The sequence below is a fragment of the Solanum pennellii genome, chromosome 6, assembly GCF_001406875.1.
Source record: "Solanum pennellii chromosome 6, SPENNV200".
NCBI classification, from domain to species: Eukaryota; Viridiplantae; Streptophyta; class Magnoliopsida; order Solanales; family Solanaceae; genus Solanum; species Solanum pennellii.
The window spans coordinates 44,098,327-44,114,679 of record NC_028642.1 but is presented as its reverse complement, the minus strand read 5'-3'; the positions used below and the strand labels follow the sequence as shown (position 1 = coordinate 44,114,679).

General features: G+C 36.8%; 1 protein-coding gene across 1 annotated transcript; it reads left to right on the top strand.

Moving 5' to 3' along the window:
* Window positions 1–2,948: 2,948 nt before the first annotated feature.
* LOC107021020 (PHD finger protein ALFIN-LIKE 2) lies at window positions 2,949–15,517 on the top strand. The gene is made up of 4 exons (XM_015221589.2): window positions 2,949–3,147; window positions 3,220–3,475; window positions 14,781–14,901; window positions 14,975–15,517. The coding sequence occupies exons 1-4, from the start codon at window positions 3,048–3,050 to the stop codon at window positions 15,233–15,235; spliced, it is 738 nt and encodes a 245-aa protein (XP_015077075.1). The 5' UTR covers window positions 2,949–3,047; the 3' UTR covers window positions 15,236–15,517.
* Window positions 15,518–16,353: the final 836 nt, after the last annotated feature.

The following is a 16,353-nucleotide window of genomic DNA, read 5'->3' as shown; positions in this document are numbered from 1 at the left end:
GAAATATTTGTATTTTTATTGTATCTTTGCATACATACAAAGTCGTCATCATATTTCTAAATACAAAGAGTTGAAAATCATGTTCTAAAGCTTTTCTTTATACTGCATTTATTTACACTACTTTATGTTGAAATCAACTGAGTTAAGCAAAACCCAGGTAAGTGTTTCTTTCATACTCTTTACAAGCTTATGTTATGTTTAGCATTCCAACTCGCATACTCGTACACTCAATGTACTAATGTCAGTTGACCTGCATTGTCTTATGATGCAGACGCAGGTAACCAGGATTAACATCCAACGCCTTGTTTATCCGATTGAGCACTTAGGTGAGCCTCCTAGATTTTCGGAGGATCCTTTTTATATTTTAGTTCATTAGGATGTCGTGATGCTTGTCCCGAGATCCATCTCAGTTTTAGAGGCTTCATAGATAGACAATCAATTAGTTCATATGTCTTTACTTTGTTATTGGCTTATTTCAGATTTGAGTTTTCATTTTGGCTAAGTTAAATGTTTATTTTAAAAACATTATGAGTTTAATTTGAGACAGTTGAGTTATTTAGCATGTGGATCCTTTTTTTAACGCTCAAAGTCTTCCACTGAGTAAGTAAGTCAGACCAAGGGTTAGCTTGGGCCAGCAATGATTCTCGAGTGCCAGTCCTGCCTAGGGTGTAGGCTCGGAGCGTGACAATTGTATTGGTGCAGTTTTGACTCCTATTTTGATTCATTTATATATATCTATGTTTTGCTTATTACAGTAAAAAAAAGAGGCTTCCCACTAGCCTTAATAGATTGCTCTAACTTTGAATCTTGTTAATCGTAAAATTATCAATTATTGAGATTCATCTGGCTTTATTTTTAGGAGTAAATAACTAAACCTCTATAAAAATAAATACATATAAAAAGGTAAATAAAATAGAGGCACTTTTGAAAATAAATAACTAATTCTTAGAAAGTATTCAATATTTATTAGTTATAATACAATAAACCAAACAAGCAATAAAAACTAATCTCACTATAACTCATCCCAGTATAACTAATCCCAACATAACTTATCTCATCATTACTTATCCCAGCATAACTTATTTTCGAACCAAACGACCCCTTAGTATATAAAAAATAGGAAAAATGCACAAGTACCCCCTAGACTATGACTGAAATCCCAGAGACACACCTTAACTAAAGTAAGGTCTTATTACCCCCTTAACTAATTTTTTTTGTAATTTTTTGCACCTTTTTGGCTTACGTGGCATTAAAGTATCTCTCACGCGTCTCAATTGCGTGGGGTCATAGAGTGTGCCGCGTAAGACAAAAGATGTATATAATTATAAAGAAATAAGTTTAGGGGGATAATAAGACCTTAGTATAGTTAAGATGTGTCACTGAAATTTCGGTCATAGTCTAGGGGGGTACTTGTGCATTCTCCCTAAAAAATATATGTTTATTACCAAAAGGAATAATACTATATTATAAGCTTTATATTATATGTCACGAGTCAAAACTTTAGAATGCACTTACATTATTCCTTAATTTTACTTGGGTATATTTGATATGAAGAAAAATATTTTCTTGGAATAACAAGTCAGTTTCTAACTTATTTTCTTATGTTCGGTTGGTGAGTGAAAAATATTTTCTATTGTTTGGTTGGTAAATAAAATATATTTTCCAGAAAGTATCTTTCTTTTTAGCTAGAGAGTAGAAAATACTTTTTAAAAAATAGTTTGTAACATGAAATAAACCCCAATAATCGATTCAAGACACAACCCTGACATTTGAATCAGGATTCGACCTCAATGAATCTGGCCCCAATTCTCTAAAGTAGGAGCTAACCCCAACTCTCGGCTTGGGATCCGACACTCGAATTGTGACCCGATCACATTTATGGCACCCACATCAAAACTCGACTCGACACCCGAACTGAAACTCAAATCCAACACCAAAATTGGGTTTCAACCCCGAAAACTGATATGAGGTTCAACCCCAATGATTGATATGAGATCTAACCAAATTCTTGACGTAGGAGCTAACTCTAACTTTTGATCTCTGACCCGACATTCAAACTGGAACTCGATTTCGATCCGCTACCTGACCCTGACTCCTAACTCGATCATTTAAACAGGGACCCACCCAACCCCGACACCCAAATCGAGTCAAGACCCTAATGATTGATCTAGAATCCGGCCCTAAGGCGTGACTTAAGATCTAAACCCAACTCCCGTTCGAGACCTGACAATTCAAATAAGGACCTGACCCTCATATTCGACTTCCCAAAACCAACATCGACTTCCGACTTGGGAGCTGACTCTAATTTTGATATGAGTCCCGATATTCGATATGTGATTCGACCCCTACCTCTATACTCAAATCGGAATACAATTTCGATGATCAATCCAAAATCTAACAGACCCGAGTCAACTTGCAACCCAAGATTTAACTTCCAAATCTGGATTCAACCTTTACTTTTGGACTGGGACCCGACCACACCTGACTTGGATCCTGACTTTTAAATAGGGATTCGACCTTTACTCTTTGAGCGGGATTCGACCACACCTGACCCAGATTCTGACTTTCAAATCAACATTAAAAAACAATTTTTTAGTGTTTTTTTCTAGGGGAGGGGGTTGAGGTAGGAATAGGATAAAAAATAATTTTTTTTAAAAAATTTGTAATATTCTTTAGAAATAAACTTTCATTTCTCTCTCTCTCTCTCTGTGTGTGTGGGGGGTAAATAACTAAAAATTTTAAAATTTGAAATTTTTTTTAAAAATAGAAGTAAATTATTTTCTTTAGCTTTGAGAAAAATAAGCGAATTTACAGAATATTTAAGTTAACCAAATAGAAGAAAATATAATAACATTTTTTAGAAAATATTTTTTTTCCTGCCAAACACGCCCAAATTGTGTTCTAATTTGGTACTTAGTTGGGAACATAAAAACACTTGTAGACTTAAAAATAAAATGACTGGTGGCACCCGAATTTCTTCAGGGAGTCTGCAGTGTACTTATTTGTCCTACACCCAGAAATAGGTGTGACTTGTAATTGACTAACGCATGGCTACCAACTCTTCCTCCCATAGCCCTCGCACCGTCGAGGAGATCTTCAAAGACTTCTCCGCCCGTCACGCCGCCGTCCTCCGTGCCCTCACTACAGGTACTTTGCTTTTTCTAGATTCCTCTTTACTTCTACTATCTCATTGTTTAATTGATTCGCTGCCACTCTCAGATGTGGAGGATTTTTACTCACAGTGCGATCCAGAGAGAGACAATTTGTGTTTGTATGGACATCCGAATGAGTCTTGGGAAGTTGCTGTTCCGGCCGAGGAAGTTCCGCCGGAGTTACCGGAGCCGGTGTTAGGTATCAATTTTGCCAGGGATGGGATGGAGCGTAGAGACTGGTTGTCTTTGGTTGCTATGCACACAGATTCGTGGCTGCTCTCTGTCGCTTTCTACTTTGGTGCTCGCTTAAACAGAAATGAAAGGTATGATCTTTCTGTCAAACACATTCAAACTTGAAACGAAACCCTTTTTTTTTTTACTGATTCAATTCTTTGCTGTTCTGTGTAGACACAGAAAATTTGACTAGGATTTTGTTGGTACAAGTTTCTTCTTGTAAAGCATATGCCTTTACTGTTACATGCCAATGAAAATAGAATGAGTCATCCGAATTTTTCTTCTATCTGCGGAACATAACAAGTCTAATTATTGTTTGAGCAAAGTGTTTAAATTTACAGAGTAACTTTAGCCTAGTATATGAAAACTAAGAAATTCAGATTAAATTAACCAACTTTTGCAATTAAAATCGAAAAGGGTAACATTTAATCGTTTGACTTGGAAGAATATTACCTGATAATTCTGATTGGACTGAACACACAGAGAGAAGGGTAAGTTTCATTGAGAGAATACAGGGGGAGGGGGCAATGGTTGTGGAATAGAAAATTTGGCTCAGACTTGAACTTAGGGACACAAATAACCATCACTTCATCTAGAGAACTTCACAGGTTTTTATGATAAGTACATCAAATTTTTGGAATTTTCTCTACACATTTGGTGAGAACAAATTTTAAAATGGGGGATAGATAAGTGTGGAGGGTTGATCAAATATGAGGAGACTAGAAGGAGAACGCAATTGTGTCTTCTCTTGTTCCTGCAACTGTCTCACCCATACCACCTTCCTGGACTTATTAGTATCACTTCATCAAGTGCCACCACCTTTGAGCACCTTGTACTTTATCTTCTGCACCAACTCCTTCAGCTCACCTCCACCTCTTTTGACTTAACATTGTTGCAAGCTCTCCACATCAGATCTAGATGATTCATGCCCTGCATCTAATTCTTCACCTGTTGCGAATTTATCTCCTCTTAGTTCTCCAATTGCTTTTCCAAAAGGTACTTGATCTACTTTTGATCCTAGGTCCAATTATCATCATTTATTATTACACTAATATGTCTTTGTCTCATCATTATCTTTTGTTAGTATCCCTAAGTCTACAGGAAAAACCCTCTCTTGTTCAGGATGACGATGATGACAGGTTATGATTGAAGGTGCTTTACACTCTAATGGTTTTTGAGGATTTTTTCCTTGCCTCCAGATTAAATTACTATAGGTTGTTGTTGGGTTTATGCAGTTAAAGTAGGCTTGGGTAATAAAAAATTGACCGGCATAAGGTTATACTCAAATATTCGGGCTTGGTTAAAGTGATAATTTTCTCTCCTGTGGCTAAAGTTGCATATGTACGCCTCTTTTTGGTTCACGGTTCCTTTTTACCGTTAACTTCTTTTATTAGTTGACATTAAGAATATTTCTCCGCGACAATCTTGAGGCTGAAGTATTTATGGAAAAACCATTGGTTTTGTTGCTGAAGGGAGTCTAGTTATATTGTAATTTGTATGCCCATTGCATTTATTGCTATATGGTCTGAAGTAGTCTCCTCGAGTATGGTTTGGTAAGTTCAGCATGGTTGTTCAAGAGTTTAGTATGACTCACATTGAGGTTGATCAATATGTGTTCTATCAACATGCTTCTCCAAATCTGTGTTATTTGGTAGTTTAAGTTATGATGTAGTTATCACGGGCAATGATCTAGGCAGAGGAAGTATTTCATAGGCGTTGAGGTCGCTCAATCTCAATTAGGAAGCATAAGTATGCTGTAGACATTCTCGAGGAGGCAGAACTGACAGATTGTAGGCTCATTGGTACTCCCATGGATTCATATACTAAATTCCTGTTAGGTTAAGGGGAGACCTTTAGTGATCCTAAAAGGTACAAGAGGTTGGCTCGTAAGTTGTTATACCTCACAATGACTCATTCTTACATTGTCTATCCAGTGAGGTTGTAAGTCAATTCATTTTATACTGTCCCCGTGTGGCTGCTATTGGGATGTGATTGTCGAAATTCTTTGATACATAAAGTCATCCCTATGGAAAAGATACTCTTTGAGGATCAGGGCCATGAGCATATTGTTATATACACCGAGGCGGATTAAGCAGAATCCGTTTCTGATAGATCCACTTCTGCATAGTGTATTCTTGTTGGAGGTAACTTAGTGTCTTCGAAATCTAGGAAATAGAAATGGTTGCTCAGTCTAGTGTAGAAGCAAAATGACGAGCAATGCTTGTGGCAACTTGCGGACTAGTTTGTGCAGTTGCTCAAAGAATTGAAGTTCAGACAAATAAGCCAGATATAACTTGCGTGTCATAATCAAGTTGCTCTTCATATTGCATTGAATTTAGTGTTCATGAGAGAGCTAAACACATTTCTTTAAAAAAAAAAGGGAATTTAAAACACGGCGATTGGTGATCACTTTGTCAGATAAAATACTTTCAGGAGACATTGTCAGAAAGTCCATGAAGTCAAATGGATAGCTTGCACTAACTTGAGGGGGAGTGTTGAGAATATGGTATAGAATAATGCTTATATTAGTTAGACACCCAATAGCTTGGAAATAATCAAGATATATATTTTCTTTCTTCTGTGCTATATCTTATACATATTATATTGGTACTTTTTTATCAGAAATACTGGGAGAACAATGGAATAAGATCAGAAAGATTTTCTATGGACAGGTTACATAGTGAATAGGAAGATACATCTAGGGAAGTGGCGTACAGTGATTGACAAAGAAAATAAAAGGCTAGGATAAAGAATTTGAGTATCTGGGATAAAAGTTTGTTGGTTATGGCTAAATGATCATGTTCTGACCAACAGATGGATATATGGTACAAGTTTGTATAGGAAAAATATGATATGGGTGATTGATGGTGTACTCTTCCATCACATCTTTACATAGGTGGGCATAAGGAAATATATATGCAGTTTCTTTGGATGAGTACCACAATTTGTTGAAGTTAAAGGTGTGACCGATGGTAAAAAATAAGTTTCTGATCGGTTTCTGGAAATAAACTTCCTGTGGAAGATACATTTGAATATCTTTACAACCTTGCACTTAATAAGGATGCTTCAATAGCTGTGTATACAAGTGGAGATGGTTGGGATAAAAGGTTGACAAGGAATTTTCAAGATTGGGAGATTAAAAATGTTATTCAGTTTTTCAGAAAGCTAGAAAACTTCAAGGAACAAATTAGCACTTGCTGGACCATGAAATTTTGCTCACTTAAGTTTGAGACAGTGCAGAAAGCCGAAGACCAAATGTGGGAGATTTGCCAAAGCATGAATGAGACATCTCAGTGCAATGATTAATTTTCTTATATTTCAGAGAGATCATTTGTGAAAGTAGGTTCTGTCAAGGATATACTATGTCTAGCAGGTCATTTCTTTTCCAGTTTATTCAATGAGCCTGCTTTGGTAGTTCCCTGTTTAGATTTGAAATTGATTTGTTCAGTAATGAGGAGGATGTCAAGTTCCTTGTTTTATCATGCTATAATATCTTAAATTATTTACAGGGACATAGGCACTAATTTTGATATGTGCCCCAAAAGTGAGTTGTTTTGCTTTGAGAACAACTTGTGGCACATGTTTCCCTTAAGAAATCTGTAGAAAAGGAGTTCAACTTTATGTAACAAATGTTTCATGTGTGGTGCTTGGAGTGGGAAAACAACACTTCTTACAGCAAAAGGTATTTGAGAATGCTAGCACGGGAGAAGATAGAGAAGTTTGTGAACTGTTTGCTGATCATGCCCCTTGTATTGATACAATGAAGATTTTGGGTTGATGAGCGTAAATATAGACTCTATGATGGAAAATATGGACCATTCATAGTGAAAATTTAGATGTCTAAAGTTTTGGTGTTTTGGTATACAAAGACCAATATAGATGATATTGATTATTTCATGAATTTCATTGGCTTCCTAGTTAAAAGAGGAGTAACAATACTAACCTTTGGTTAACACCACTTTTTTTTTTGGTGCTTAAAATTGAATAGAATATTCATTTATTAGAAAAGAGGGAAAATTATACATTGGGGTCTTAAAATGTTTCTCTAAAAAGTATAACGAAGCCTTGGTCATTTGATGTCCAATACTAAATGTGCCATCGAGTGAGACAGATCAACTTTTTTTGTTGAACCAGCATTCTAACTCTCTTGTTAGTCCGAATAGCTTAATAGACACTTGTACTTGCAAAAATTTGTTTCCGTCAACTCCATGGAGTTTAATCCCGACATCTGAACCTGTTCTACTTGTATTTTAGACCCTTTGAAGGTTGACCGATCTTATGTGACATTTGTTTTGCCTAGTAGGATAAAGTACATGATTACACACTCTTAAAAACAAGTGCTTGAGAGTGGTAATAGCTAATCTATATATCCACAGCTATACTACATAAACATATGTAGTTCCCCTTCAAAAGTATTACTACTTACAACTTGAACATCTATCTGTTGTTCCTATAAATAGTCTAAAACGTCAAAATTATCTTCTGTTTGAGCTGTTAATTTCTGTTCACAAAACATCTCCTATTCCTTTCTTTTCACACTGTCCATGAAATGCATGCAGGAACAATCTTCCATCTTCCTTTTTGGCTGCATTGCCATCCTTGTTCCAGCAGCTTAGCAATCCTTTTATGTTCCCTGGCTCTTCAGATAAATGAGTTTGTTCCGTAACTGGTCTGTCCACATACAATGTATAAAAAGATGATTGATTGTCTCCACTTGTTCCCCACATAAAAACCTCTAGATCATAGATGAATGCCTCTCTGATTCAAATTCTGATATGTCAATACCACTTCTTTAACTAGGACTCTAGTAGAGTAGTTCACATTATAATGAATTTCTCATTCCCTTTTGTCCCACATTATAATAATGTCACCCCTAGTCCCACTAGTTTCCAATTGGGCATGGCTAACCCAATTGTGCCCCCAAACTTCCTTCAGTGTCTTTGTAATATCCCCGTTAGCTTTGTTTCCTGGAGACACACTACATCAACTATCCATGTATGTAGAATGTTTCTGATTAGCCTCCTTTTTCTGCCACAACATAGCCCCCTAGCATTCCAAGGCACTCTTTCCAACTTCATTCATCTTTTATTGCCAGGTATCCCCCCCTTACATCTTGAGCCATAACTACAGAATTTAGCATCAAGCTCTAACCCTTTCAGTTCATTCACCCCTTCTTTTTACAATGGCTTGCTCCCCCTTATTTATCCAATTGTTGTTGTCTATCTTCATAAGTAATTCTTTGGCCTTCTCATCACACCCTTTAAGATCTACACCCAATTCTGCGCTTAATTTGATTATGTGTTGTTGAATCTATTCTGAAGTGTTGGTGTCTTGAACAGCGTCCTCAACTGGTAATGAATTTTCAATGGAATAACATCTTCGATGCAAATTGCTGTTTCATCCTGTTCCTTCAGTTGCATGGTCTTAGATTCCTCTTTTTATACTTGCCCAGCTTCTTCCAGTGATAAGCATTCCTTTAAGTGAGCAATTTTAGTTAATTTATTCCCTGGCACCGCGTCCAAGTATCAACACATTTCTCAAGTGCTAGTCATGTTATTATGCATCATTTACCAAACTTCTCACTGTAGCCAGTCATTCACTTGTGGGTCCACATTAAACAGATAGGGTTCACAGACTACTTCAGGGCTGGAGTGAAGTGCCACAAATGGTCTTGTCAGGAACTGTATAAAAAGGACTGAGAACCACATCTATGTTGCTTAAGACTCTCCAAATGTTGCCGCTCCTGTGTCGGATCCTCAAAAAGTACAACACTTTTGAAGGATCCGACATGCACTCATTGACATTTTTGAATAGTATGAGCAACATAGCTTGTGGACTGGTTGTGCTGTTTGGTGGATTGGTCGAGGTCCGTACGAGTTGGTTCAGATGCACAAGTTGGTTCAGATACAACTGGGAAAAAAAACTGAAAAATCTGCCAAAGCTGCTTTGCCCAATTAATCATAAATAGTTGTACCTGATCAAATATGTGATGTTTCATTTTTCTTGCAAAATACAGGCTCCAAAGCCTTGTAACTTATCTGAAACTCTTGTAAATATTGTAGAAGTATAATCTGCAGTCAAATCAAGAGCAGTCTCTCTCTCTCTCTCACAAACACACACACACACACACAGAACCCCCTTGCTTTTGGACTTTTGTCAGTTTTAGGATGGGAAGTTGTTGAGAAAGAGGATGGAAGGATCCTTGTTATCTCCTGCTAATGTGTTGTAACGTAAGCATAGGTCCCATTCGAATAGGCCATTGTTAAGTTTTATAGTCAATCAGCTCTGTCTGGCCGTCCAAAATTGTGTACCAGTGTATGGATAGTTGTTTGTTATGGTAAAATATAGTTGAGCGTTTTGTTTCTTTTAGGTAAGAAATGCAGTAGTATATCTTCTGTTTCTATTCAGGGTGCTTATGTTTCGTCAATTTGATCGAGGAGGAACTGCGTAGTCTTTTAATTCCTGTGTCTACTAATAAGATTGATCTCATTGGGAAAAGACTTGGTATTGATGCAGAAATGGTAAAATGCTTTATGCAAATTTTACTCGTGGAGTAGTTCTAATCTTTTTCATCAGATTTTGTGTTGTGGGATTTATTAAGTGTAGGTACAGATGATTTGTCATTTATTTAAAGATAGAATAGGTAGTGTACCTGTCAAAAAAAAGGGGGAAAATCAAAGGGAAAAGAAAGAAATAACAATATGAATTTCTCTAGTCTCTCATGAAAGGTGAGCGCAAAAGCATCAATTGCGCCCCTCTCTTTGCCTTCTCTCTCTTTTGGATGGAGAGGAACTAGTTCACTAAGAGGTCATTTGGCTGGTGAATAAGTTAATCTGAGATTACAAGCACAGGATTATAATATGAGGTTTAAATCATGACATGATTATTTAGCGAATATACTCTTATTGGGAGATGCTTGATTTATTGTACTAAACTGAGATATATGGGGTATAATGTAAAACATTTGTTTAGTTTGCACTAGATATGTTCGGATAAATGTTTTGCTGAAATTTTAACCTTGGGATTTTAAAGGACTTTAGGTAAAGAGCCTTGGAGAATTGTTCATTTTGGTGTTTTATGCCAAGGTTGATTGTTATCCCGTATTGAAGTTATTATAAAAATAATACCACAACTATGGTTTAACTAATCGTGGGACTGCTAATTCCAGAATGAAAAATTCAACCAAAAACAGGATGAAATGGTCTCACATTTTATCTTGTAATTGTCATCTTTTATCCCTGAAACCAAATGACCTCTGACTGGTTGAAGACTGAGGTTGGGAAGTTGCAAATTATTTGTCATTCCCCTCAATTTTGCATTGTCACAACTCTTGTACTGATGACTTGTTTAAAAATGTTTTTGGGGTTCGTTGCAATTGGCTTTCATCATTGCCCATCCCCTAGTTGCTTGAGCACCCACCCTACTCAAGGTGGGTCCACCTGGCTCCGATGGGATCACCAAAAAAAATTGCCTTAGCTTCATATGCATGCAAATATGTGGGTACCACGTCTAGGGGGAAGGGATCTTGGAAAAAGGGCATGGAATCAAGGATTTCAAAATCAACGGCAATAAGAGTAACAAAAGCCTCTTGATCTAATATAAATGTGCAACCAATCCAACCACTAACTCTTGTGTCCTCTATACCACATGCTCAAGGTTGCCTAGTATGGCCATGCCTCCTAGAGTTTGGACTACATTAGAATGCATACAAGCTATCCTCCCAACCAGCTACTCCATCCTCATCTTCCACTTTGGAAGATATATTTAAGAAATATGGAGTTGCCCCAATCTATGCAGAAAGCTCAGCAACAATAACACCAAAGTTTCAAAAGCAAGTAACAGTGTGATTGTCTCCAGACATCTTTCTGGGTGGACAATTGGCTAAACCATGTCTCAAGCAACTATATCTAGACATTTACAATTTATGTCAACAAGTAGCAACAACGGCTTTTGTATGGACAGAACAAGGATGGAACTTCAGTGTCAGAAAATTTCTAAATGACTGAAATGGGATGAATAGCTGAATTTTACAATACCTTGTCCCAATTCAAAGGCACTTCTTGAGACAAGGATTGTATGGAATGGCAAAGGAATATGTTAGGAATGTTTTCTGTGAAATCTACATTCAGGGAACTCAAGCTGTCCACAATTGGGTGGGATGCTTGCCAGGGAAGCTGATTTGGAGAGTCAAGATCCTCTACAAAGTAGCATCTTTTACCTGGCTTGTGGCCAAAGAAGTAGTATTGAGACAGGATAATTTGAAAAGGAGGAGGGATTACCAACTACGCCCCAGATGTTATTTATGTGAAGAACAGGCAGAGACAACCATCTCCTTTTATATTGTAAATGGACAGATCATTTTATGGAAAATCTTCATCAATCTTAGGGGAATAGGTGGGTAATGCCAGGAAACACAAGGGATGTACTAAACAGTTGGAGCAGAGATGATAGCTTAACCAATCGGAAGGAAAGATGGAGGATTGTCCCAGCATGTATTTGCTCGACTGTCTGCCAAGAGAGAAATCATTGAAATTTTGTGGACAAGAAATGATACCTTCAGAAATTAAAGATGAACTACTTAGTCCTTTATTGTTTTTGGTGTAAACAAGAATGTTTAGTGAAGGCTGAAGATATTTTTAATGTTTTAGACAACATTTATGAAGCAATACAGATAGGAAGGTTTTCTTTAACTTATATCTTTCCTTCCTTTTTCGGGGGAACTATACAGTTTGTGTGGTATACCTGTTCATATATAAAATGTTACCATTATCAAGAAAAAGAAAGTGATCATCTCCGAGCAATCATAAGAAATTGAGGGAGGACCGGCACCAGATCAACAAAAGAAGACCAATGAGGACATCTCAAGAGAACAACCAAGAGCACCACGTCCATTTCCACAAAGATTAGAGAGGAAAGAAGATGGGAGCAGATTGAAGCTATGTTGCTCGGACTCTTCAAAATGTCAACGGGTGCGTGTCGGATTTGCCAAAAGTAGTGTATTTTTGAAGAATCGGAGACGGGTGCGGCATCAAAATTGAACGCGCAAATAAGGATTGAAGAAGTTCATTGAATTAAAGCAACTGCACATCAATGTCCCATTTGTTGATACTTTGGAGCAAATGTTGGTGTATACAATATTTTGTTAGACAATTTGATCAAGAGGAGGCTATATGAGTATGGAGCAATTAAACTATCTGAAGATGCAGTTCCACCATTTAGTATAAATTGCTTCCAAAATTGAAAGATCCCGATGATCTGACTATAGTATGCGCTGTAGGAGGAAATGTTTCCGGACATGGATTGTGTGATCTTGCTGCTAGTATAACTCTAGTGCCACTTCCCATATTCTGAAGGTTAGGTTGGGCAATGCTAGACCAACCCCATGTTGTTTTGCAATTGGCAGACATGACCACAACCAAAAAGATGGAGTAATAAATGATGTGTTAGGCCATGTGGGAAAATTTGCTTGTCATGCTAACTTCATTACCTTAGATTATAAGGAAGATATTGTTTCTTTTTTGACAGAAAATTTTTTCTAGGGCCAACTATTAGATTCAATCCCAACCTTTGGAACTCTGGGATAATAACCCCTGTCCTCTACACACACTCTTCTCCACTTAAACATCAGACAAACTTGGTTCGATTGGTGTAGGGCTCGAATTTGTGACCTGACCTAAATCACCAGTCACCCTATGGCACTATAAGAAAGATATTGTTTTAGCTCGAACATATCTTTTCACTGTGCTATGTAAGATTTTAAATGGGGCACAATGGTAAGCTACATCTTTTATCTGATTTGGACTTGCACGAAGTATCTCATCTCCATATTGCAGTAATCCAATTTGTTTTTATTTCCATTTCTTCCTTTTTTATTTCTTTGAATTTTGCAACTTGCATGCTCGGATCTCCTTTAGTGTCCACTGTGTGGCAACCTAGGATAAATTGAGTTGTACTATATAGCCTTTTAGTCGTTTTCGTTTTACGCTGACCTAATTAGTTTACAAAACATCTTTCGGATGTACTTCAGTTCACGGAACTGGCAGTACTTAACTAGCGTACTAGTATGACATACTAGTATGACAGCACGCCAGTATGGATATGACTCCAAGAAACGTGGTGGTCATCTTGGCTGGTGAGAAGAAACTGACTCACCTTGCTATTCCTTTTTCTTCATCTCTTTAACCTACTGGCTATGTTGGAACCATTGAGTTTGTTCCTGAAATTTTGCTAGCATCTCTTGGTCTCCTAGAACTAGAAGCTTGTTTTTTTTTAATAGTTTTTTTTTGTGTTCAGAATTCAAAAACTGTTTAGAAGTATTGCTTTGGTGGACAATTCTTTAGTATATTTTGATAAAATGTTTCCTTCCTTTTTGGTGGTAAAGCTAATTTGGTTGTTTATCTGAGTGAGCGTACTTAGACTAAGGTCCAGTTTGTTTGCACTTAATGCTGGTCTGAATACTCAAATGTTAGCCCATTAAGTGCATTTTTTCCTTTTTACAACTACTTATTTGTTTTAATAGGTTTGAATCATTTAAATCTGTAGGGAGTCTTAATATCTTTAAGACCGTTATTCACTTCAAGATTTCAGAATGTGTGATATTTTTGTCCTCCCCTTACAACCCCACAATTATCACCACTGACAATAGCACCTAATCACCACCACACATCCGGCAGCTGCAATTATTAACCACCTCTACTACCAACCGCAAGCGTTCAACTGCCACCTACGACCACCATTTCTGTTAGCCACCTCTAATGCCAACCCAACTGCTAACCACCAACACAAACCACCTCCATCAGTAGCTGCCACCATCACTAGCCATTATTCACCACTATCTGACCACTTCCACCACCAATCACTTACTCTACCAACTACCACCACCAACCACTTACACTACCAGCTACCACTACCAACCACCTCCGTTATCAACTACTACCACCACTTTTGTCTGTAATGAGATACCACTATAAGACCACTACAACGGAACACCTCCACCTACCTACCACCGCCAACCATCACTTCGCTACTGTTATTGCCAATGACCATTACTATTAGCTGCAGTAGCCTCTAGCTTTTAATTTTTTTTTTTTTTTTTACGGAATTCTGTCTATATAGTTTTTAAAAGATAAAATACATATTCAGATGCTGAGAAAACAATTACTTTTATTTATTTGGTGTTTAAATCTAGGTAGAATATCTTAACAATTAGATATGTATTCAAAATTAAATCATCTTAATCACAATAAAAACAAACGGCACTGTAGTAGATTGCATTCTAAGAAGTCTTGACAATTTTATTGTTTAAACCATTTATGTTTGTTTTCATTAATCAAACTTATTATGCCTAACCATATCTTCTGTCATTTCTTTTGCTGGTGTTCTTTTGGTAAACAGGAGTCGTGTGTTTACCCTGATAAATGATCTACCAACTGTCTTTGAAGCCGTGACAGGGAGGAAGCCTTTAAAGGACAAACCTAGTGTTGATAGTGGAAAGAAATCAAAGAACAATGCAAAGGTACTTGATTAAATCATTGATATTTGTGGGTCACCCTTTTTGTATAAAACTTTGTTTACGTGCTTACTTGCAGAGAGAAAAACAAATAAAAGCAAATCAAAGGCTGCAAGAGGAGAGTGATGATGAGGATGAAGGGAATGAAGATGAGCATGAAGAAACTCTATGTGGAAGTTGTGGAACAAATGGCAATGAGGACGAGTTCTGGATTGGCTGTGATATATGTGAAAAGTGGTATCATGGCAAGTGTGTGAAAATAACTCCTGCAAAGGCTCAAAGTATCAAGGAATACAGATGTCCTTCATGCAGCAATAAAAGGGCAAAACATATGGCTTGAGTTAATAGCTTTAGGAAGAGTTGAGTTCATGTTAGCATAAACTGAAGATTCCTTAAATCTGCAGATGAACCCCCTGACCTGCACAACTCCCATTCTGCAGCCCCTTACTCTGTCTTTAATTTATACTTTTGTTTCTTTTCTCAGAAGTTATTTCTGTTTGTTGTTAGTTTACAGATGTAGCTTTATATCAGGAGGGATAAAATCAAGTTCCTTGTAACTGTTGGCATGTTCAGTTCCTTTTCGTATAACTCTATTAAAAACTGCTACTTTCTTTCTTCTTTTGATTTTTCTTGGATTCGTTCGGATTAGATCTTCAGCTAGTACATTAGTATGATCATATTATTTGATCTAATTTGTTCTGATGAGCTAAGAGTACAGGTTAACGCTATGGATTAGTTAAAACTGTTATCCCTGATATAGCACTGTGGATAAGTATTACTTTTTGAAAGCTTGTCCTGAATTTCTGCGTTAAATAGCCTGTGATAATTAAAGCTGAGGTGGTTGTTGCTATGAGGGAGGATCAAACATTTTGTTATGGCTTGTCTTTAGTACCTTTGAGTTAGGAGTGACAAATGAGCAGGCTAAGTTGAATATGAGTTGATTGAAAACTAGGTGAGCAAAAGTAGATAAAATATGAGTCTTATATAAAAGAGTTATCCAATGGATAATGTGGGTAGTTTTTAACTCAATGGACAAACATGAGATTGAATGAAAAGTAATGACTTAAAATTATATAAAGCATATCAATGCGAGACCAAACATGAAACTGAATAAAAGGTTTTACTACGGGTGAGGCGCAACCAACAAAAAGTGTGTGAGACCCACCTATGCTTTACAAGTGCCATAGTAGGTCTCACAAATAATTTTTCTTTCTAATTTATGTTCCTTTTTCACTATTTTTAATTTACTAGTTTTCGAGAACGTGCGTTGCATGTTTGTCTCATATAATTGTAATCAAACAATTCTAATGATTGGTCATTTCTACAATTTTTTGATCTTCTTTATTCTTTAACCTCTGCATGAAATTAGGTAATAGAGAAATGTAGAAATGTAGGTAGAATATTGAAGAGGAGTCGATCATTAGATGTTTCCAACATTACAAGACATTAGTTAAGGTA